Source organism: Symphalangus syndactylus, chromosome 20 (genome assembly GCF_028878055.3).
Source record: "Symphalangus syndactylus isolate Jambi chromosome 20, NHGRI_mSymSyn1-v2.1_pri, whole genome shotgun sequence".
In the NCBI taxonomy this organism is placed as follows: domain Eukaryota; kingdom Metazoa; phylum Chordata; class Mammalia; order Primates; family Hylobatidae; genus Symphalangus; species Symphalangus syndactylus.
Genome location: NC_072442.2, coordinates 27499740 through 27523583, shown reverse-complemented (window position 1 = coordinate 27523583; position 23844 = coordinate 27499740). Strand labels below are relative to the sequence as shown.

At 41.6% G+C, this 23844-nt stretch overlaps 2 protein-coding genes across 13 annotated transcripts in view; both read left to right on the top strand.

The window, feature by feature from the left end:
- The window catches only part of EFCAB5 (EF-hand calcium binding domain 5), a 171519-nt gene extending 156188 nt beyond the window's left edge, over window positions 1-15331 (top strand). For 8 of the 9 annotated variants that reach the window (XM_055257462.2, XM_063628643.1, XM_055257458.2 and 5 more), the window contains one exon: window positions 14713-15331. In XM_055257462.2, coding sequence (XP_055113437.2) covers window positions 14713-14903 — 191 coding nt within the window. In that variant the 3' untranslated portion in view covers window positions 14904-15331. Of the gene's footprint in view, window positions 1-9939; window positions 10140-14712 lie in introns of those variants that run through there. The other variant, XM_055257457.2, reaches the window with a different exon arrangement.
- A 6275-nt stretch (window positions 15332-21606) lies between these two features.
- NSRP1 (nuclear speckle splicing regulatory protein 1) overlaps window positions 21607-23844 on the top strand; it is a 74899-nt gene continuing 72661 nt past the window's right edge. Inside the window, exon 1 of one of the 4 annotated variants that reach the window (XM_055257485.2) lies at window positions 21607-23710. In XM_055257485.2, the coding sequence (XP_055113460.1) occupies window positions 23691-23710 (20 nt within the window). In that variant the 5' untranslated portion in view covers window positions 21607-23690. The remainder of the gene's footprint in view (window positions 23711-23844) is intronic. The other 3 variants (XM_055257483.2, XM_055257482.2, XM_063628700.1) reach the window with 3 other exon arrangements.

Below are 23844 nucleotides of genomic sequence, written 5' to 3'. Positions count from 1 at the left end.
TCCACATCCTCTCCAGCACCTGTTGTTTCCTGATTTTTTAATGATGGCCATTCTAACTGGTGTGAGATGGTATCTCACTGTGGTTTTGATTTGCATTTCTCTGATGGCCAGCCTGTAACAGGCAGAGACTGCTAGACTATATAGCATAGCTCCTAACCCACCATGCCTTCCAAACTATTGTTTTACTAAAAGGGTAGAATTAGGACTGGTAATGTGCCCATTCTTTCTTAGGGCTTCTGCTGCCAACTCTCACCCCCACTTCATCCTAGTTCAAGAAAAGGGTATTTCCTAATGTAAATGAAGAGTTGATGGGTGCAGCAAACCAACATGGCACATGTATACCTATGTAACAAACCTGCATGTTGTGCACATGTGCCCTAAAACTTAAAGTATAATAATAATTTTTTAAAAAAGAAAGAAAAGGGTATTTTTGGCCAGGCACAGTGACTCACACCTGTAATCCCGACACTTTGGGAGGCCAACGTGGGCAGATTGCTGGAGCCCAGAAGTTGGAGACTAGCCTGGACAACATGGCAAAATCTTGTCTCTCCAAAAAAAATACAAAAACTAACTGGGTGTGGTGGTGCATGCCTGTAATCCCAGCTACTCAGGAGGCTGAGGTGGGAGATCACTTGAGCCCGGGAGGTTGAGGCTGCTGTGGAATGTGATCATGCCACTGCACTCCAGCCTGGGCAACAGAATGAGATCCCGTCTCAAAAACAACAACAACAAAACGGAGGTACTTTTTTTATTCTGATGGAACTCTAGGCAGCTGTGTCTTGCCTTTAGATTGAGCTGGTCATCTGTGAAGTAACATTGGGTAGCTTTGTTGAGCAGGCCTGGCCTCCCAAGACTGTGCCATTGCAAGTGAGTGCTGCTGACATACTTCCCTGTGGGGGACCCTCAGACTCCAGTGAGCACTCCCAGACAGCTGTGTATGCAGTAGTACGTCAATAGCTTACTATTCTCTGTCACTTTGCCAAAGATACTCCTAGTAGTTGGTCTCTTCTACCTGGAGATTCATGACTTGACCAGCTTCTCAAGGACCTATTCTCCCCACTCCACTTTGGACTTCTGCTGCCAGCCTCACCTGGTCATTCAGGATGCCCCATATCTGCTGCATGTCTCCCTCCCAGGAGTTTTAGACAGATGTTGCCTGCTTGGAAATGTTCTTAGACCCAGAGGCAAGAAGAGCTGTCCCCTACTGCAAGTATAACCAGAATCACTTTTCTGTCTAGAACCTGGGTCTCTGCCAAGTGACCATACCTCCTCCCCTAAATCCAAGTGTTTACAAGTCCACAGACATTGGTCTTGGCAGGAGTGCCCCAGGCCCTCCACTTCTCCTACAGGGGTCCCAGAGCTCCAACTCTGCCAAAGCAGCCAGAGGGTCAGTGCTGTCACCATTTGTAAAGAAGCCCACCAGCTTCCTCAATAAAATGACACCATGACCCTCTAAGGGTGACAATGAAGGAAGGTGCCTTCCCATCAGCAGGGAAGGACTGCTGGACTCACAGACCTAATTAACTTTTATCTTCAAGATTCGCCTTCCCTGGGAGATCGTTCCCTAACTGCTACTGCTTTCATCGTGGTGGCTTTCATAGGTGCCACGCTCCCTGCAACTCCATTACAGAAATGGAACATGACTCATTCCTTAACTCCCCACTGCACAGCTAAGGACCTGACAGGAACCTTGATTCTACCGACAATCCAGAAATGACAAGTAGGAAACAGCACTGGATCTGCAACTCTGAGGACGTGCCTTTTTCTTTGAAATGGGTCAAGGGTCAAGCCAAAATGGACACCCAGACACCAAGAACACTGTTCTGTCCTATGCATTTAAACCTTCTGTGTGCGAACATTGGTTTGGATCCAATTACGGTTCTCTGCTGTCTTTTTGGACTCAGTCATCTTGAATGGGAATTGTTGGCTCCCTCTTATAGGAAAAAACTTGCCATCGCAGCTAGACTTGGGTTTAATAGAGAGCTAAGAGTGTGCCGTTTATTTACAAGTTGCTCACAGATTTTAGGCCGTGGAGGAGGAAATATCAGTTCAGCTTGAGAACAGATTTCCTTTGTCCTGGCAAGAGCCCCTTAAAAAGCCCTTTTATTTACGAGTTATGATATTAGACAAGTACTCACACAATGCACAAGAGAAGGGTATAACTCTGTTCTGGATAAAGATCTCAGGCCTGGATGTTTGACCTGTTTCCCGTGCATGCAAACCCCCTGCCTTTTCAGTTCCAAGTTATTCAGAGGAAAAAAGACAATCGAACCAGCCATTCTCTTTATGTTTCTTATCACTTCTTGTGATTTAAATTTTGAAGTTTTCTAACAGTAGTTATTAAGAGGAACAACTAAACACAGTTTTACATGTATAGATAACATTACTGCTACTTTCATATCTGATTAAAGACTTTTAAAAATGAGCTTGATGAGAAGTGGAGCATGGTGGCGTGCACCTGTAGTCCCAGCTACTTGGGAACCTGAGGCACAAGGATTGCTCGGGGCCAGAAGTTCAAGACTGTAGTGCACAATGATGGTGCCTGTGAATAGCACTGCACTCCAGCCTGGGCAACAGAGTGGATGCCGTCTCTAGAAAAAAAACTTGGTTTAATAAGAACGTTTTTCTATTTAATTTGACACTCATCTTTTTAAATTTTAGTGGCTGTTAAAACTGTCTTTTATCCTGAAAGGACATAAATATTTTATATATATGTATATGGATGTATAAATATGTATATGGACGTATATATATGTATATGGACGTATATATATGTATATGGACGCATATATATTTATATGGACGTATATATATGTATATAGACGCATATATATGTATATGGACGTATATATATGTATATGGATGCATATATATGTATATGGATGTATATATATGTATATGGACATATATATGTATATGGACATATATATGTATATGGACATATATATATATATATATATATTTTTTTTTTAGATGGAGTCTTGCTCTGTCATCCAGGCTGGAGTGCAGTGGCCCAATCTCAGCTCACTACAACCTCTGACTCCCGGGTTCAAGAGATTCTCCTACCTCAGTCTCCCCAGTAGCTGGGATTACAGGCACGTGCCACCACACTTGGCTAATTTTTGTATTTTTAGTAGAGATGGGGTTGCACCATGTTGACCAGGCTGGTCTCGAACTCCTGACCTCAGGGGATCCACCCGCCATGGCTCCCAAAGTGCTGGGGTTACAGGCGTGAGCCACCACCCCGGTCACAATTACATATACATATACACATACATATACATACATATATATATATATATATTTTTTTTTTTTTTTTGAGATGGAGTTTCACTCTTGTTGCCCAGGCTGGAGTGCAATGGTGCGATCTCGGCTCACCGCAACCTCTGCCTCCCAGGTTCAAGTGATTCTCCTGCCTCAGCCTCCCGAGTAGCTGGAATTACAGGCATGTGCCACCATGCCCGGCTAATTTTGTATTTTTAGTAGAGACGGGGTTTCTCCATCTTGGTCAGACTGGTCTCAAACTCCTGAGCTCAGATGATCCGCCTGCCTCAGCCCCTCAAAGTGCTAGGATTACAGGCATGAGCCACTGCGCCAGCTTTAAATTTTTTATTAAAGTACTTGAAAAGGTCACATAGAACTAAAAGCCTAAAAAGAGTCACTAGCCCTTATCTTTCATATCTTTCATTCTCTTCAGTCCCCCTCGCCAGAGGCAACCATGTTTTGTTCTTTCACTGTTTCTTCTTGGCATTTGCACATCTATTTCTATTATGCACATATTGCTATTTTTGATTCATCAATTTTAAACCTTATCAGTCAATTTCCTCTGATTATAAATGAAGATTTTGTTCTGTTATACCACCATTCTCTGACCCCATCCTCCCAATGTAGTTATATTTATAATTTGGGATTAAAGATGCAATGTTTACCTGATTTTGCCTGTGCAAATTATACACAGCTGAGGATTGTAGCATATTTTGATTCCTCCTTTTTTTTGTTTTTCCCGAAGTAAATAATTGTCTTTTATTTTTCAACTTTCTTAGTTTTATTTGTACTTCTTGATAATTCCCACCCCTTCCATTTGTCTCTCCCATAAGACAGTTCTATCAGGTAATTTATTAGTTCTAATTTATTTTCTTTTCCCAAAGCCATCTCTTCTAGAGATCTCAGTTCCTCTGTTTTTGTTTTGTTTTGTGTTTTGAGACAGGGCCCCACTCTATCACCCAGGCTGGAGTGCAGTGCCACAATCACAGCTCACTGCAGCCTTGACCTCCCCGGCTCAAGCAATCCTCCGGGGTCAGGTTTCCAAGTAACTGGGACTATAGGCCTGTGCCACCACGCCCAACCAATTTTTTTATTTTTTGTAGAGGTGGGTGTCTCACTATATTACCAGGCTAGTCTTGAACTCCTGACCTCAAGGGATTCTCCCGCCTCGGCCTCCCAAAGTGCTGGGATTACAGACGTGAGCTACCATACCCAGGCCTCAATTCTTTCTCTATCAGTGGCTCATGCCTGTAATCCCAGCACTTTGGGAGGCTGAGGTGGGCTGATTGCTTGAGCCCAGGAGTTCAAGAGCAGCCTGGGCAACATAGTGAGACCCTGTCTCTACAAAATCTTGGGGAAAAAAAAAAGCTGGGAGTAGTGGCATGTGCCTGTAGTTCCAGCTAGTCGGGAGAGCTGAGGTGGGAGGATCACTTGAACCCAGGAGGTTGAGGCTGCAGTGAGCCATGTTTGCACCACTACACTCCAGCCTGGGCCACAGAACAAGACCCTGTCTACAGGAAAAAAAAAAATACTCCTGGGCTTAAGCTGTCCTTCCACCTCAGCCTCCCAAGTAGCTACTACAGGAGTGCTGCCACAGCACCTGGCTTTCCATTGTCTTTTTTTAAACTGAGACATAATTGACATGCCATAATTTTTTTTTTTAATTTATTTTTTTTTTTGGAGACGGAGTCTCGCTCTGTCACCCAGGCTGGAGTGCAGTGGCGCAATCTCGGCTCACTGCAAGCTCCGCCTCCCAGGTTCACGCCATTCTCCTGCCTCAGCCTCTCCGAGTAGCTGGGACTACAGGCGCCCGCCACCACACCTGGCTAATTTTTTGTATTTTTAGTAGAGACGGGGTTTCACCATGGTCTCGATCTCCTGACCTCGTGATCCGCCCACCTCGGCCTCCCAAAGTGCTGGGATTACAAGTGTGAGCCACCGCGCCCGGCCAACAGAAATATAAATTTCACCCTTTGTACATTTTAAAGTGTAGAATTTAGTGCTTTTGAATATATATCCCAGATTCTGCAATTACCACCACTATCTAATTTTAGAACATTTTCATCACCCCAAATAGAAACCCTGTACCCATTAGCAGTCACTTCTTCTTTCCTCTCCCTCTAGCTCCTGGGAGCCACTAATCTACTTTTTGTCTCTATGGATTTACCTATTCTGGACATTTCATTTACATGGAATCACATAATAGGTAGCCTTTTGTATCTGGCTTCTTTCACTCAGCATAATGTTTTCAAGGTCCATCTATGTTCTAGCTTGTATCAGTACTTCATTTTTGTGTGTGTGGCTGAATAATATTCTATGATAGACCACATTCTGTTTATTCATCTATCAGTTGATGCACCTGTAGGTTGTTTCCACTTTTTGGCTACTGTAATTATGCCTCCATTAACATTTGTTTACAAGTTTTTGTGTAAACATGTATTTTCAGCTCTCTTGAAAAAACATGTATTTTCAGCCCTCTTTACATACCTTTGAAGTGCAAACATAGGGTAGCTGTGTTTAACTTTTTGTGGAAAAGACTCCATTGTCATCCAACTTTAAAGATTGCTGTTGACAGCCTGGGCAACATAGTGAGACCCTGTCCCCACAAAAAAATGAAAAACTTTGCCAGGTCTGGTGGCACATGTCTGTAGTTCCAGCTACTCAAGAAGCTGAGCCCAGTTAAGGCTGCAGTGGGCCATGATCATGCCACTGCACTCCAGCCTGGGCAACAAAGTAAGACTTAATCTCTTAAAAAAAAAAAAAAAACGCAAAGATTGCTGTTACGAAGTCTGAAGCCTTTCTAAATCGGTGTGACATTTCTTTGTTTTATATCTCTCCAGAAGCTGTAGAATCATCCCTTCATCCCCAAAGTTGCAAAAATTTCATAATGATATGCCTTTTATGGGTCTGTTTTCATCCATTTATCTGGGTACTGGCTGGGCTTTTTCAATTGTGAAATCTAGGTTGTTAAGTGCTGGATGATTTCCTCCATGGCATCAAGATTGCTACTTAGAGCTGTGCAGTTTGTACACTGCACAAAGGTGCTCTGCTGAGGAGGTGGGCGGGGGCCAAAATGTATCCCGGATTCCATTCACTGGACTGTGTGCCTTAACCTGAAGCTACATCTGCTTGGAGGAGGAGCATCTTTTTCATTCACCAAGCTGTGTGCCCACAGAGCACGTTCCCTCACAGTAGGTGTTTTTCTCACCTTTACACAAAGGTGACCTATAAGGCTGGTGGTGGTCCTGCCCTCTTTTTTTTGTATTCACTCTTTGGAATTCCTATTATTCAGACATTGGATCTCCTAGATTCAGTCTTCAAAATCCCTATATTTTCTCTCCTCTTTCCTAAACAGCTTTAACAAACCCTTCTGAGCCCTTTGAGGATTGTGGGATATACAGAAGGTTGGTTCTAGGCTTTCTCCACTGCTGATTTAGGATTCCACTTTTCTCCTGTCTGCTACCACCTCTTCATCTGCTTTATATTTCTCAAGTTTTGTTGTTCTGTCTTCACTCAACTAAAATTATCTCAGTGCTATCCATGTGACAGGCCCTATTCTAGGTTCCTAGGGTACAGTAGTGAACGACATAGAACAAGATCCCCGCCCTCAAGAAGCTTACATTCTAAAGGGGAGAGCAGAGGATGATAAGCAATAAACATAATAAATTATACACTATGGTAGAAAATAAGTGCTATGGGGGAAAAAGCAAAGTAGAGTAAGGCAGTGGATGCAAAGGTGGGAAGTAGGGAAGAGGCACGGGCTGCAAATTTAAACAGAGTAGTCAGGTAGGCCTTATCAAGAAGGTGAGATTTAGGCCGGGCGTGGTAGCTCACACCTGTAATCCCAGCACTCTGAGAGGCTGAGGTGGGTGGATCATCTGAGGTCAGGAGTTCAAGACCAGCCTGGCCAACACGCGAAACCCCATCTCTACTAAAAATACAAAAATTAGCTGGGCAAGGCCGGGCGCGGTGGCTCACACTTGTAATCCCAGCACTTTGGGAGGCCAAGGCGGGCGGATCACGAGGTCAGGAGATCGAGACCACAGTGAAACCCCGTCTCTACTAAAAGTACAAAAAATTAGCCGGGCATGGTGGTGGGCGCCTGTAGTCCCAGCTACTTGGAGAGGCTGAGGCAGGAGAATGGCGTGAATCCGGGAGGCAGAGCTTGCAGTGAGCCGAGATTGCGCCACTGCACTCCAGCCTGGGCGACAGAGCGAGACTCCGTCTCAAAAAAAAAAAAAAAAATTAGCTGGGCATGGTGGCAGACACCTGTAATCCCAGCTACTCGGGAGGCTGAGGCAGGTGAATTGTTGCAACCCAGGAGGCGGAGGTTGCAGTGAGCCAAGATCGCGCCACTGTGCTCCAACCTGGGCAACAGAGTGAGACTCCATCTCAAAAAAAAAAAAAAAAAAGGTGAGATTTAAGCAAAGATCTGAAGGAAGCAAGGGAATCAGCCATATGAATGTAGAAGGAATACTCCAGGTATTGTTTGATGCTACTTTATCCTAAGAAAAGAAAAAAGAAAGAAAAGAAAAAGAATATTCCAGTCAGAGAAAACAGCCAAAGCAAAGGCCCTAAGGCAGAAACAACCAGTGTGTTCAAATAGCAACAAGGAGGCCACTGTGTCAGCAGCAGTGTCAGAGAACAGGAGGTAAGTAAGGAGATGAGTTCAGGAGACAATGGAGGACTGAATCAATTAGGGTCTTGAAGACTATCATAATGTCTTGATTTTATGGCTTATGGTGATCTTCCTGCCTTGTCCTCCAAAGTGTGGGATTACAGGCATGAGCCACAACACTCAGTGAATTAGAGCCATTGCAAGGTTTTAAGCAGCGGAATGATATGACCCATGTTTTAAAAGGATCGCCCTGCTGCTGTAATGAGAAGACACTTTGGAGGTCAAGAAGAGATGCAGAGAGACCAATTAGAGGACCTGTTGCAGGAATCCGGTGGAAATGGTGAAAAGTGGTCATATTATATATATCTGAGAGGCAGAGCCAAAATATATCTTGACAGTTTGAGTGTGGAATGAGAAAGAAACAGAGAGGCCAAGGTTGACTCCATGGCTTGGAAGGATGGAGTTACCATCAGCTGAGATGGGGAACATGTAGGTGGAGCAGGCTTTGGTCGGGGGAGATGAAGTGTTCAGATTTTGACATGCTGAGTTTGAGGTATCTATTAGATATGGAAGTAGAGATGTGAATATGTAGATGGTTAAATAAATCTGGAGTTTTCGAGAAAGGTCTAAGCTGGAGACATAAAATCGAGATTGGTTGTCGAATAGATGATTGGCAAAGAGAGGAAAGTCTCCTCGGTGGGCAGACTGAGTAGAGACAATTCTGAATGTTTTGCCACAAAGGGGAGCAAAGAATGGTGTGGTAACCGGAGGAGGAAATGGGGTCAAGGTTTTGTTTTGTTTCTCAGATGGGAGAGATAACAGCAGGTTTCATTCTGATGGGAAATCCTGTAGAAAGCAAGAAGTTGACAATGTTGAAGACAGAGAATTCCTAAACAATGTCCTCAAGCACGTGAGAGAGGATGGGCTGTTGTCAGAGTAACCACACATTCTATGTTTACCTTGGAACAGCCCAAGTTTTTGCTTGTTATTCTGGTGACTTGTCCAGTTAGCAACCTCTTTCTCTCTCAAGTGTACCAATTTGAACAATGAATTATTTGACTACCCTGGATCTACCGCACCAAGGGAGGAATTGGCTTAAGACAGCAAGAGGACAGAGAACATGGGTGCAGATGAGAGTGAGTGGGTAGGTGTGCTGGTGGGAGTCTACAGAAGTTGCCTTCTGATTGCATCAATCTTACAGCGAAGCTGAAAGCAGAGTCATCAGCCAGAGTGAGGATGGGAGAGGAAGTTGTTGGGACTTTGAGGCAATGGGAGTAGGAATTAAATATTGGTGTTTATTTTCTCCTGATCTTTCTATCATTGGTTTTATGTCTTCTTTTATTAATTAATTAATTAATTATAGAGGCAGGGTCTGTCTTTGTCACCCAGGCTGGAGTGCAGTGGTGTGATCATGGCTCACTGTAACCTCGAACTTCTGGGCTTAGGTGATTCTCCTGCCTCAACCTCCTGAGTAGCTGGGATTACAGGCATGAGCCACCATGCCCGGCCCTTATGTCTTCTTTTTCTTTTCTTCTCCTCTTTCTTTTCCTTTACATTAGTCTTAGTAGGAATTTCAGATGTAGCAAAATTGAATGCATGTTAATCATCTAGAAAAGCATTATCCATTCAATGTCTTTCATATTTTAACTTGGTGGTCTCCAAAGTTAAGTGGAAGCACCCCAGAAGATTTTTTTAAAAACTGTCTCTGGGGTGCAAGAAAAATAGCAAAGATGATTCTGTTGAGACATTGAAAGACAAAAAGAAAGAAAGAAAGAAAAATTGCAAAGATGATTCTGTTGAGACATTGAAAGACAAAAAGAAAGAAAGAAAGAAAAATACCGAAGGATTAAGGACTTTTCTTGTTTTCTTTCTTTCTTTTTTTGGAGACAAGGTCTCACTCTGTCACCCAGGCCGAAGTACAGTGGCACAATCTTGGCTTACTGCAACCTCTCCCTCTCAGGCTCAGGTGATTCTCCCTCCTCCCACCTGAGCCTCCCTAGTAGCTGATACTAGAGGCCCACACCACCATGCCCGGCTAATTTTTGTATTTTTTGTAGAGACAGACCATGTTGCCCAGGCTGGTTTTGAACTCCAGGACTCAAGCAATCCACCTGCCTTGTCCTCCCAAGTGTTGAGATTACAGGCGTGAGCCACTGCACCCGGCCAAAGGACTTTTCTTTATAATGGTTTTAACTCATTGTTAATTTCTATTTTTTGTTTAAAATGTTTTAAAATAAATAATTTATATATATATATATGTGGGCACATGCTCAATGTTTGTTACTGACAGAGGTACATGATCAAAAGAGTTTGGAGGCCACTACATTAAACTATGAATTTTGTAAATATAATTTGCATTGATTTCAATTTACACATGACTTGATTTATAGCTACATCATTTAAAAAGACACTACATGTGATATTGTATAGAAATTATGTGATGTACAGAAATTATGCTTGTGACACTGTACAGAAATATGCTTGCAATGGGAATGAAACTGATATACATGCGAGAACTCAGCATTCATCCTGGAACAAACTTCCCCCCCAAACTTCGATTACTAGAGAAAAATGTGTTTTTAACTCCCCATGTAACACTGATATTTTTCCTGATAAATCTGGGAGGCAGTACACTACAGTGCCTTTGGGACCATATTAAATTAACAATGACATATTAAGTGCCTGATTGCCATGGCAAATGTAAGTTCTCCTGCCTATAAAAAAAATTGATTGAAATTTGCATACATGACCAAGCACGGTGGCTCACACCTGTAATCCCAGCACTTTGGGAGGCCAAGGCATGTGGATCACCTGAGGTCAGGAGTTCAAGACCAGCCTGGCCAACGTGGTGAAACCCCATCTCTACTAATAATACAAAAAATTAGCCAGGCGTGGTGGTGCATGCCTGTAGTCCGAACTACTCAGGAGGCTGAGGCAGGAGAATGGCTTGAACCCATGAGGCGGAGGTTACAGTGAGCCAAGATCAAGCCATTGCACTCCAGGCTGGTCGACAAGAGCAAAACTCCATCTAAAAAAGAAAAGAAAAGAAATTTGCATACACATACCCTTCTATTGCTGCAGGGACCTTCAGTTCATTGTGTGTGGCTGTCATGTTAAGGAGTGACTTGGGGTATGTGAAGCAATAGAAATGAGAACTAAAACTAAGAGAACTAATGAAGGAGAGGAACATCAACAAATGCGGCTGATCTTGGATTGTTAGTTGAAAGGAGCAGTTACATTTTAGCTTTTGTACTTGAAGCTTAAGTACTTCTTTCTTTTTGCTTTGCCCATCTATACTAATTATCCATCATTCCCAAAAGATTTAACTTTATTAATCCCGTGTTAAAAGCAGGGATCCATAAACGGAGTTTTAATTCAGAAATGTCCTACTATAGCCCAGTGTTTCCAGCATAATGAATTCACTATGTAATTAAAAGTTTGATTAAACTAGAACCTACAAAAATATCATGTTTCTGAACTAATGTCCATAGATAGACTCAAAGGTCACCCAGTACTCTCTATAGCTTAGATATATTCAAATAATTTACTATACACTTTTCCAAAGCAATGCAAAAAAAAAAAGCATTATTTCTATGGTTATAAAAGAAGCGTTTATCTGCTTGAAAAAATTACTAAGTCTGTGTGAGTGGGGTCTGTCGTGAGTCAAGCTGCAAAGATCCGGCCTGTATCTACCACAAGAGGGCAGTAGCACTCTACCGTTAATAGGGAACCCAGCAGAGCGCTGGAGGCTCGTTAGAGGAATCGTTAGAGCCCGTCGTTAACGCATCAGCCTCTGGAAAGGACAGGGAAACAGGAACCACCGTCCAGACACTTTCGGAGCTTCTGTCTCGGTAACAATAAGACAGGAAATAAGCAACAGGGTCTTGTGAAAGAGAGCGACTTCGCTCACCATCCTCGTGTCGTTGAATCACCATGGAGATGGCGACTAGCTTATAGCTCAATAATGGCTGCAGATGGGCGTCTGCTCATGTGGATGTTCAGATAAGAACACTGTGGCAGGGGTCAAAGGAACAGAGCTCTTCATGGGCATTAGGGAAGGGCGGAAGAAAAGCTGAAGGGAGCAGCAGGGCTGTTTTGTCTCCGAAAATTAGGACTTTTAGGAGTGTCCTAGGGTGAATTTTATTTAGCTTCATAGCATTGAGACATGAAGATTATCTTTGGAAACCTGTATCATTTACCTTGCAGGGTTTCCAGGAAACTAATTATTAAACAGAAAGAGAGATGAATTGGCCGAGCGCAGTTGCTCACGCCTGTAATTCCAGCACCTTGGGAGGCCGATGCGGGCGGATCATCTGAGGTCAGGAGTTCGAGACCAGCCTGGCCAACATGATGAAACCCCGTCTCTACTAAAAATATAACAATTAGCCAGGCCTGGTGATGGAAGCCTGTAATCCCAGCTACTTGGGAGGCTGAGGCAGGAAAATCGCTTGAACCCAGGAGACGGAGGTTGCAGTGAGCCCACAAGGTGCCACTGCACTCCAGCCTGGGCGACAGTGAGACTCCATCTCAAAAAACAAAACAAACAAACAAAACAAAACAAAAAAACAGAAAGAGAAATGAATTATAACAAATGCACTTTCAATATTTTAAGTATGTATGTCGATTGGTCTAGAATTGCCCATAAAATGAGATGAATCAGGTATTTTGAATGTGATCTCATGACCAGCATCTGTTTTTGTTTTTATTCATAATTCTCTCTAATGTTACTGAGCTATAATCTGGAAAGAATTTTAGTATTTGAGAAACCTAATTCATTATTCCTTAATTTAATATTTCAATTTAACATTTACTGAACACTTATAATTGAATGAGAAAAGACAATGCCAGGGTGGTGTGTGTGCGTGTGTGTTAAAACAGAGAATTTTAGAAAATTAACTTGGATCCATGCTTTAAAGTCATCTTCAAATAAAAATTGAGACTTGTGAATGTTTTCCACATTTTACGTGCCTTTCCTATCCCATATTATACCTTTTGTTGTATAGTTCCTTCCAAACCACAGGAAAGCTAAACCTAATTCAGAGAATCTTGTTCCTTTGTGTTGATAAAATAAAATAAAATAAAATAAAATATGTTCTGCTTAGCAATTCTAATAGATCGTCATTACTGTTAATAAGCTATTGGATAGAAGACTTGATATTTAAAAGCTTTTACTCATTTAAAAAAAAAAAAAAGCCAGGTGCAGTGGCTCATGCCTGTAATCCCAGCACTTTAGGAGGCCGAGGTGGGAGGATTGCTTGAGGCCAGAAGTTCAAGACTAGCCTGGGCAACATAAGACCCTGTCTCTATTATTAAAGATAATGAATAAATTATTTATAATTATTAATAAATAAATAAATAATAAAGCTTGAACTCAATTATAACCAAATGATTTACTCAAATCAGCAAACATGTATTGGGTTAGGCACTGAGTTAGTCACTAGGAATAACAGAAATGAATAAAATAGACTTGTGGATGAGAGGCATCTGAAAGAAAGGGGGTAATTATTATTATTATTATTTTTTGAAATGGAGTCTCACTTTGCCACCCAGGCTGGAGTGCAGTGGCACAATCTCAGTTCACTGCAACCTCCACCTCCCAGGTCCAAGCGATTCTCCTGCCTCAGCTTCCTGAGTAGCTGGGATCACAGGTGCCCGCCACCACACCTGGCTAATTTTTGTATTTTTAGTAGAGATGGGGTTTCACCGTGTTGGCCAGGCTGATCTCAAACTCCTGACCTCAAGTGATCCGCCTGCCTCTGCCTCCCAATGTGCTGGGATTACAGGTGTGAGTCACCATGCCCAGCCGGTAGTTAATATTTTTGAGCAACTACTCTGTGACAGATCTTCACATATATTTTCTCAGCCTCTGGTCCCAGCTACTTGGGAGGCTGAAGTGGGAGGATCACCTGAGCATGGGAGGTTGAGGCTGCAGAGAGCCATGATCGTGCCACTGCACTCCAGCCTGGGCAACAGGGCAAGACCCTGTCTCAAAAGAAAAAAACAATTCTTACAATTTTGTTTTATGGGAGAAGTAACTGAGGCTCAGAGCAGTTAAGTGACAAAACTCATTGGTATAGAGCCAAGATCTGTTCAACTCTATATAGTCTTTCCATTGGACCATTCTATTTGAATATTAGTCATTGACTCCTGGGAAAAAGCAACTTTTATGAATGACAGTTTGTTTTCAATTTAAGAAACTTAAAACATATAATGGTGTGCGGTTACTATATAGCTTTAAATAATTTTTAATTAGGAAATATTTCAAACATGCAAGTATAGAGAATAACACCTGCATAGTCATTATGAAGCTATATTCTATATCCAACCTTGACACTATATTTGAGTTAGACTTTTTGAAGAAAACATTATGGGAACAGTTGAGGATTTCTGTCCTTCCTCAATCCCACTGTCTTCTCGTCTTTCCCTAGAGATAATACTATCATGAATTTGGTAGTAGTTTCATGCATGATTTCTTATTTTTACTATATACTAATGAATCCATAAATAATATAATACTATCTTGCAGGTTTTAAAACCGTTTAATTGTGCCCCAAAGTACATATTATTCTATAACTTACTTTTTGTATTGAATATTTTGAGATTTATTCATGAATACAAATAACTCGAATTCTTTGTTAACTGCTGTTAAGTATTCCATTGTATGACTATACCAAAATTTATCCATATTCCTGTAGTTACATATTTACACAAGATTCTGCTTGGTTTTGACTCAAAACATGTCTAATGAACTTTAATCATAATATTGGAACTTATAATTTTAATAGTAAAGTGCAAAACTATCCACTCTTACTTTTTTTTTCCTGATGCAGGTCATTCCCGAACCGAAGTATGGAAATTTAGTAATGTTGTCATTGAACATCTGTACCACTGGATACACATCTGTTCAGCTCTCACGAAGATAACCAAACAACTAAATAGTGCTATCACACCTCCGTTGCCCTCCAAGACTGACAATTATATGTATGCAGAAGTGCCAGGGCAAGGTTTGCAAGAGAAGTGATAATGGATGATAAAGGAATTGATACTGTATTTAGGATCCCTTGTTCATGTTCAGTTTTGTTTGTTAACTATAAAATATTTTCCATTGGAAAGGGGTACCTATAAATGTCTTCTGCTGCTAACATTTATCTCAGCACTTTCTAAATCCAAAAGTGCTACCTAAGAAGAAATTTAGCCACAAAATACCCAGCTAAGGTAGCCATAGCCAAGTGTATTTAAGTATGTTATAGAATATATTTGAAAGCTTCCTTTCAGTTTGAGCTTTGTATCTGCTGTGGAACTGTTATGGTTGATTGGGTAGTTATTTTTCATTCTTATATGGTTCAAAGTAACAACTGAGGATTTAGAAAACAAGAATACCAAATAGAATACCAAATAATAAAGATAAACCAAAAGAATACCAAATAATAAAGACTTTTAAGAAATGGACTGAGAATGGTTTTTCTAATTTTTCAAAGACTTATCTAAACATCACCTCTTCCCCCTCTCTGCCCCCATACTCCTGCCTTAACAACTCAAAAGTTGCTTTTGGTTTTTAACTTTTTACTTTTTAATTTTTGTGGGTACATAGTAGGTGTACATATTTATGAGGTACTCAAAAGTCATTTTAATGAACAGAAATTCTTGTGGGAAAACGTCCATGACTCATGGAAAAAAGAAGACACTTTTTTAATGATAAAAACCTCTTCAGTTCAAAAGTACAAAAAGAATTTATATTTGTTTAAAGCTTGTTTTTATGACAAACTTTACTGCTCTGTGGTGAGATTTCATCTTTGCAATAAGATATCTGATGACAGAGTCCAGTTTTAATAAAATTTTGGGAAATTAAACTTTATTTTCTTTATTAGATTGACAAAATGTGATGTGTCCAAATATCTTATAATTTGAGATTGGCTGTCCCTTTTTAACCTTTTCTGATAAGAGGGCAGTATTATTACCAGTCCTCCTCTCTCGGATGGTCACATGCCAGTTTTAACCTATATGCCTGTTTCATATTTGGAAGAGGGCTTTTTAGGGCATTCACAGCAACATTTCAAGGAACAATGTTCTTGAAGATATTAAACTGATAACCACAAATCCTGATGGCTTCAGAGCAAGTTGAGAGTTCACTGTGAACACAAATGGCATTTTAGGTAGCAAGGAACGAAAGATTTTGCAGAATGCTATGTTTGTAACCATTATCCTGGAAATTAAATTAACTAAATGACTTCTAGCTTGATAAAAAATATCATACATTTGCATGGCACTTTAACTTGAAGTGTTTTCACATACTAGCTTATTTGATTCTTCCAATAATCTATAAAGTGGGTAGTCCTGATATTATCTCTATTTTATTTTATAAATGAGTTGCCCAGTTCACAACAGGCATAAGAGGCAGAGCGGACCTAGCACCTAATTTCTGGTTTATTGCCCTTGCCAGCACCCTAGAAATCTCACTAACACTTTCCAACTTTCTTACTAGGCTAATGACCATGCTGTCAGTCTTTTGAAAACTACTTTAAAATTTGCAGCCAACAAGCCAGATTGGTTAAATTTATTAAATAATCATTCAAGTAAAATACTGTCCCTTAACCTTAGGAGCTTATATTTTGAGTGAGGAAGATGTTATTTATACCTGACAAAGATTAGATACAGACTTATATCTAAATCCATTTATTTCACTGTTAATAGATTTATTTATTTACTTACATATGCTTCAGAAGCTTGGACTTGATTAACTGAATTTGTTATTGGCTCTTTCCTCATAGCTCATAGGTAACAATGACACTGTACAGTGTAGACCATCCAGACCACTTTCTTTCCTTTGCTTTCTTTTTAATTTTTTTAAGTGACAGGGTCTCGCTCTGTCCCCTAGGCTGGAGTGCAGTGGCTTGATCATAGCTCACTGCAGCCTTAAACTGCTGGACTCAAGTGATCCTCCCGCCTCGGCCTCCCAAAGTGTTGAAATTACAGGCATGAGCCACTGTGCCCAGCTTCATTTTCTTTTATACTTTTGGCTTGTCATGACTCAGGAACAACATGAAGTATCAAGATAATGACAATGGAATCTCAAAAAAGCTCCAATTGCCTTTTTAAACAGCTTTACTAACATATCCACATACCATAAAAGTTACCCATTAAAGTGTAGAATTAATTTTTTTGTGTGTGTGTATTCAGAGTTGTACTACCCTCACCACAATCAACTTTAGATTTTTTTTTTTTTTTTGAGACAGAGCCTTGCTCTGTTGCCCAGGCTGGAGTGCTGTGGTGCATCTCGGGTCACTGCAACTTCCTGGGCTCAAGCCTCCTGGGTTCAAGCGATTCTCCTGCCTCAGCCTCCTAAGTAACTGGGATTACAGGCGCCGGCCACCACGCTCGGCTAATTTTTTGTATTTTTAGTAAAGACGGGTTTTCCCTATGTTTGCCAGGTTGATCTCGAACTCCTGACCTCGTGATCCGCCCACCTTGGCCTACCAAAGTGCTGGGATTACAGGCATGAGCCATCGCGCCCCACCAAACATTTTGATCATCCCAGTAAGAAACCACATACCCATTAGCAGTCACTCCCCACTTTCCCCTACCCCCAGCCCTAGGCAACCGCTAATTTTTTTTCTCTACCGTTTTGCCCATCTGGACATTTTGTATACAACATGTGGTCTTTTGTAATTGGCCTCCTAATCCCTCTTTTTTTTTTTTTTTTTGAGATAGAGTCTCACTCTGTTGCCCAGGCTGGAGTGCAGTGGTGCAATGTTGGCTCACTGCAACCTCTACCTCCCGGGTTCAAGTGATTCTTGTGCCTCAGCCTCCCAAGTAGCTGGGATTACAAGCATGCACTGCCACGCCTGGCTAATTTTTGTATTTTTAGCAGAGACAAGTTTCACCATGTTGGCCAGGCTGGTCTTGAACTCCTGGCCTCAAGTGATTGGCCCCCCTCAGCCTCCCAAAGTGCTGAGATTACAGGCGTGAGCCAGTGCACCCAGCCAATTTCCTCTTAATCTAAATATGCTTAAGCGACCAGATGCCCTGAACTTCTAGACATTCTCAATCTTCTAACTTAGAAGACCATTTGTAGGTAATTTAAGAATTGTGCAGGCCGGGCGCAGTGGCTCATGCCTGTAATCCAGCACTTTGGGAGGCTGAGGCGGGCGGATCAACTGAGGTCAGGAGTTCGAGACCAGCCTGGCCAACATGGAGAAAACCTGTCTCTACTAAAAATACAAAATTAGCCGGGCATGGTGGCACATGCCTGTAATCCCAGCTACTCGGGAGGCTGAGGCAGAAGAATCACTTGAACCTGGGAGGTGGAGGTTGCGGTGAGCCGAGATCACGCCATTGCACTCCAGCCTGGGCCACAAGAGCGAAACTCTGTCTCAAAAAAAAAAAAAAAAAAAATGTGCATTCCTCTCATATATGAGGTTTTATGCAATGCCACTCCCACAAAACCTTGCCCCACATCATCAATGCCATGTTCTTACTCTCCTTCCACAGAATCTTGTTACAAAGACCTCTCTCAGGATCAGAAAAAGTAACTATTGGATACTAGACTTGGTACCTGGGTGACGAAATAATCTGTACAGTGAACCCCCATGACACAAGTTTACCTATATAACAAACTTGCACATGTACCCCCGAACCTAAAAGTTAAACAAATTTTTTAAAGCAAAAATAAAAATTTTAATTAAAAAACCTCTCTCAATTGACAAGATCAGTGAATTAAATATTGCCTATTTCACCTGTTTTCTGGTTATAAATATAGCTCACCACTTTGCAAGAAGGGCCATTGTGAACCATCTTTGGTCTAGAATGCTGTCCAGTCCCATAATCTTTTTCTTGGTCAAATTTGTGAAATTTATAAATAAATAAATATTGCCTAATTTCTCTGCCCTTAAACTTGGTTATTACCCTCAGTAGGTGTACCATCTCCTAGTCATTAACCGTATTTAACCTCTCCTCCATCTACTGTCTGAGCTTAGACTGTCCTGCCCAAGGACTTCAAGTGATGAGGCAACCCTAGGTGGCCATTACGTGACTAACTCTGTAGCTACAGTTGTTTGAATTAGGGGTGACCCCTTACCAAGGTGAGAGCAATTTGTGAAATGGCCTAATATAAAAAGCACCCAAACCATGGACAAGCCAAACTGGGAAACAGCAATGGCAGCAGTGTCTAAAAGGAAATTAAGGCCGGGTGCGGTGGCTCACGCCTGTAATCCCAGCAATTTGGGAGGCCGAGGCGGGCGGATCACCAGGTCAGGAGTTTGAGACCAGCCTGACCAATATGGTGAAACCCCATCTCTACTAAAAATACAAAATTAGCCAGGTGTGGTAGCACGCGCCTGTAATCCCAGCTACTCGGGAGTCTGAGGCAGAAGAATTGCTTGAATCTGGGAGGTGGAGGTTGCAGTGAGCCAAGATCATGCCACTGCACTCCAGTCTGGGCAACAGAATGATACTCCATCTCCAAAAATAAATAAATAAATAAATAAAAATAATAAAAATTTAAAAAATAAAAGGAAATTAAGTGCTTAGAGAGGCCAAAGGTGTCATGACAGGCCTTGAAGGAAGTTGGTGCATACTGCCTTCAAGATGCTACAAGTTAGCAGAAACTATAGGTAGAGAAAAGGTGTGAGTAGTTGGTTGGGGAAAAGATTGGGTGCAAAGAGAAGAAACTGAAAGTAGTGAAGTTAACATTAGTAACACTAGTGTCAAAAGATTAAGTGGAAGATCCAAGGGTTTCGGTAATGGATCCAATTTAGTCAACTGTTCTGTTCTGGAAGTTTAAGATGATTGGAAATTTCTGTTGTATAACAACCATGAGGATGGTAGTGATGATATCTTTTACTGGTTTACCCAGCTTGTCCTTACAGCATTTCTTGTTAAAGTTTCAAAAGCTGGGTTCTAATATGTTAGGAGGCTTCTCTGTGCCCTTACTCACCGCTGCAGTTACCACCACTGCTGCAGACTCTACAACACTGCATCTGAGAAATTGTCCCTTCTAGCCTAGGGAAAATCCCATGACTGCTTCATTAAAATGTCCCAAAGGCACTAGAAGAATACAGAATATACCAGTTGAAAAACTCAAATTATCTAGGATATTGAGTTCTCCCCTGGGTAATTATGGGTAACCAATTCCCCATTCAGTCTCTTCAAGCAAGAGGCAGGCAGCCCTGGTAGGGGGCTTTATTTTTTACTCTTTATTTTAGCAAAGTAACACACACTCATAAAAAGTCATTCAGTTATACAAGGTCTGTTGAGACCACAGCATTTCCCAGCCCCACCTTACCTCTATTTTCCTTGCTTCTGAGTCAGCTACTTTCAATTTTTTGCTCAGGAGCTGGTAAACAGCCCATTGGCCAAATCTGGCCAGCTGCCAGGTATGGTAAATAAAGTTTTATTGGAATAGCTATGCCCATGTCTATGGCTGCTTTTACATTACCAGGGCAGAGTTGAGTAGTTGCCACAAAAACCGTATGGGTCACATGGACTAAACTATTTGCTATCTGACTGCAGAAAAAGTTTGCCAACCCCTATTTTAGCTGTGGTTTTGACATTTACCTCTATATTGTTAAATTACATGCTTGTGTGGCTACTTTTGTTTTTCCGATTTAGGCAATACCTATTAATCTCCCAGTATACAATACAAAGATATAGCTCCTTCCTCAGCATACATACACACACGCTTCCCATCCATTCTTCCCAATATTATTACATGGTAATTTAATCAGAATAGATCAATATTCAGTGTTTATATTATAATGATTATGTATGCTATTTAGAGCTTAGCCATGTTGTAAATTACAATTATTTTCCATTCCTGTACATCCTTTTGCTTTCCCTAGATTTAATGTCAAAAGAAAACTGGAGTGCTATAATATCACACAAGTAGATTTCACAGCAAAGAATATTATAATGACAAAGGTTATTTGATAATGAAAAGTCGATTAAGAAGACATTACAATCTTAAACCTAATAACAGAGCTTCAAAATACATGAAGCTAAAACTGATAGAACTTCAGGTCTATAGACATAAAATGGTTACCCAGGACTGGGGGATTTGGAGGAAAATAGGAGTGACTAATAGGTACATGGTTTCTTTGTTGGGTATTAAAAATAATCTAAAATTGGCCAGGCGCAGTGGCTCACACCTGTGATCCCAGCACTTTGGGAGGCTGAGGCGGGTGGATCACCTGAGGTCAGGGGTTTGAGACCACCCTGGCCAACATGGAGAAACCCTGTCTCTACTAAAAATACAAAAATTAGCTGGGTGTGGTGGCGAGCACCTGTAATCCCAGCTATTTAGAAGGCTGAGGCAGGAGAATTGCTTGAATCCAGGAGGCTTGAACCCAGGAGCTTGCAGTGAGCTGAGATGCACCATAGCTCTCCAACCTGGGAAATAGAGCAAGGCTCTGTCTCAAAAAAAAAAAAAAAAAAAAAAACACTAAAATTGATTGTGGTGAGGGTAGTACAACTATGACTATACTAAACATACAACTTGACTATACTAAACACCACTGAATTGTACGCTTTAAATGAATGAATTGTATGATATGTGAATTATCGCTCAATAAAACTTTTTAAAAATATTTTAAAAAATATTATACTAGATAGAAATCTGAATCTATACAAAGACATGGAAACACCAGAAATGATAAATACGTGGGTAAACATATTTTTCCTATTCAAAGAAATCTTTTTAAAAACGAAGTTACTTTTTATAGCAAAAACAATTTATTGTGCATTTATGACAGTGACAATAGCACAAAACTAGGAGATAAAATGGAAGTATACTTTTCTAAGCTTCTTATACTATGCACAAAGTGGTAGATTCTTACTTTAAGGCAGATTGTGATAAGTTTAAGACATCTATTAGAAACCCTAAAGCAACAGCTTAAATAACAAGCAAAGAAGTATGGTCAGTAAACCAACAAAGGAGGCTGAAGCATGAAAATCATAAGCTGAATCACAGTTGGGAAAAATAGGAAACAAATAGCAATCATACTTTTTTTTTTTTTTTTGAGGTGGGGTCTGGCTATGTTGTGCCTGTTGGCCTCAACCTCCCAAAGTGCTGGGACTGCAGGCCTGAGCCACCCCACCCAGCCTGCAATCATAGTCACTTTAATGAAAATGTTCTAAGCATCCAAATTAGATGGAAGAGACTGTCAGACTGGATAAAAAAGCAAGACCCAAATATTTTCTGTCAACAAGTGATCCAATTTGAATATAAATACACAAATAGATTAAAATGGTTTGAAAAAGATATACTATGCTAGCATTAATCAAAAGAAAGCTAGTTATATTGATAGCAGACCAAGCAGACAAAGAAGAATAAAGGAATAAAGAGGGCCACTTCTTAATGCTATAGAGGTCAACAGAGGTTAATGCAAGAGAACGCAACAATCCTAAATGTTTACATACCTAACTTCAAAATACATGACACGAACTGATAGAATTGAAAGGAGAAGCAAATTCACAATTATAGTTGGAGATTTCAACATCTTTATCGCAGTAATTGATCTCTTTGGCTGCTCTGAGACTAGTTGGGAATGAACCAAGAGTGAATGAGTGCACAGATGTGGGTAGAGTTTTCAAAAAGGTATCATATATGGGCCAGGCACAGTGGCTCACGCCTGTAATCCCAGCACTTGGGGAGGCTGAGGCGGGTGGATCACATGAGGTCAGGAGTTTGAGACCAGCCTGGCCAACATGGTGAAACCCTGCCTTTACTAAAAAAATACAAAAATTAGCCAGGCATGGTGGCGGACGCTGTAATCCCAACTACTCAGGAGGCTGAGGCGGGAGAATCGCCTGAACCTGGGAGGCGGAGGTTGCAGTGAGCCCAGATCGCGCCATTGCACTCCAGCCTGGGCAACAAGAGCGAGACTCCGTCTCAAAAAAAAAAAAAAAAAAAAAAAAAGTATCATATATGATCTTGATTCCTATACCCAATGGCCCGTGAACAGTATTATTAATAATTTTGGTCCTTGGGCCGGGCGCGGTGGCTCATGCCTGTAATCCCAGCAATTTGGGAGGCCGAGTCGGGCGGATCACCTGAGGTCGGGAGTTCGAGACCAGCCTGACCAACATGGAGAAACACCGTCTCTACTAAAAATACAAAATTAGCCGGGCGTGGTGGCTCATGCCTGTAATCCCAGCTACTCGGGAGCCTGAGGCAGGAGAATCGCTCGAACCCGGGAGGCGGAGGTTGCGGTAACCGAGTTGGCGCCTTTGCACTCTAGCCTGGGCAAGAGCGAAACTCCGTCTCAAAAAAATTTTTTTTATTTAAATAATAATTTTGGTCCTATATAAGGTATTATTAATACACAGATTTTCATTTTTCGCCTAATTATCCTGAACCAGTTAAAGTGAACACTTGGAAGGGGGTAGGGGGATTATCGATAGCCATGGCAGTGGTTTTCAAGCTTTATCAGAATTACCCGCTGGTTAAAATTCAGATAACTCGCTCCACTCCAAAGTTTCTGATTCGGTAGGTTTGGGGCGGGGCCCGAGAATGTGTCATTTTAACAGTATCTCCGGTGATGCTGATGCCGCTGGTCCCAGAACCACACACTGCAAACAACTGGCCTCGAACGTTGTCATTCTTTTCTCCTACAGATTTTGAGGCAGCCGGTGGGCTCCGAAACAAAACAGAAGTCACTGGATCCGATTCCCAGCACCACAGAAGTGACTCAAACCAGCGATTCAACCCGACAAGCAGGATCCGGGCCACCCAAAGCCGCGCGAGAGTTTACGTGACGTCATCGGCGTCAGCGTCACGGAGGCGTCGGCCGCGTTCAGCGGACACGGGAGCAAGATGGCGATTCCGGGCAGGCAGTGAGTGATCCGGGAGTTAGGGTCAGGCTGGGGGATGAGAAACTACGGCGACTGTGTCTTTGGCCGAGGAGTTTTAAATGCGCTGGAAGTGAAGGGACTGTGTCGTCAGGGGTAGAGACGGGAAAAAACGAGAA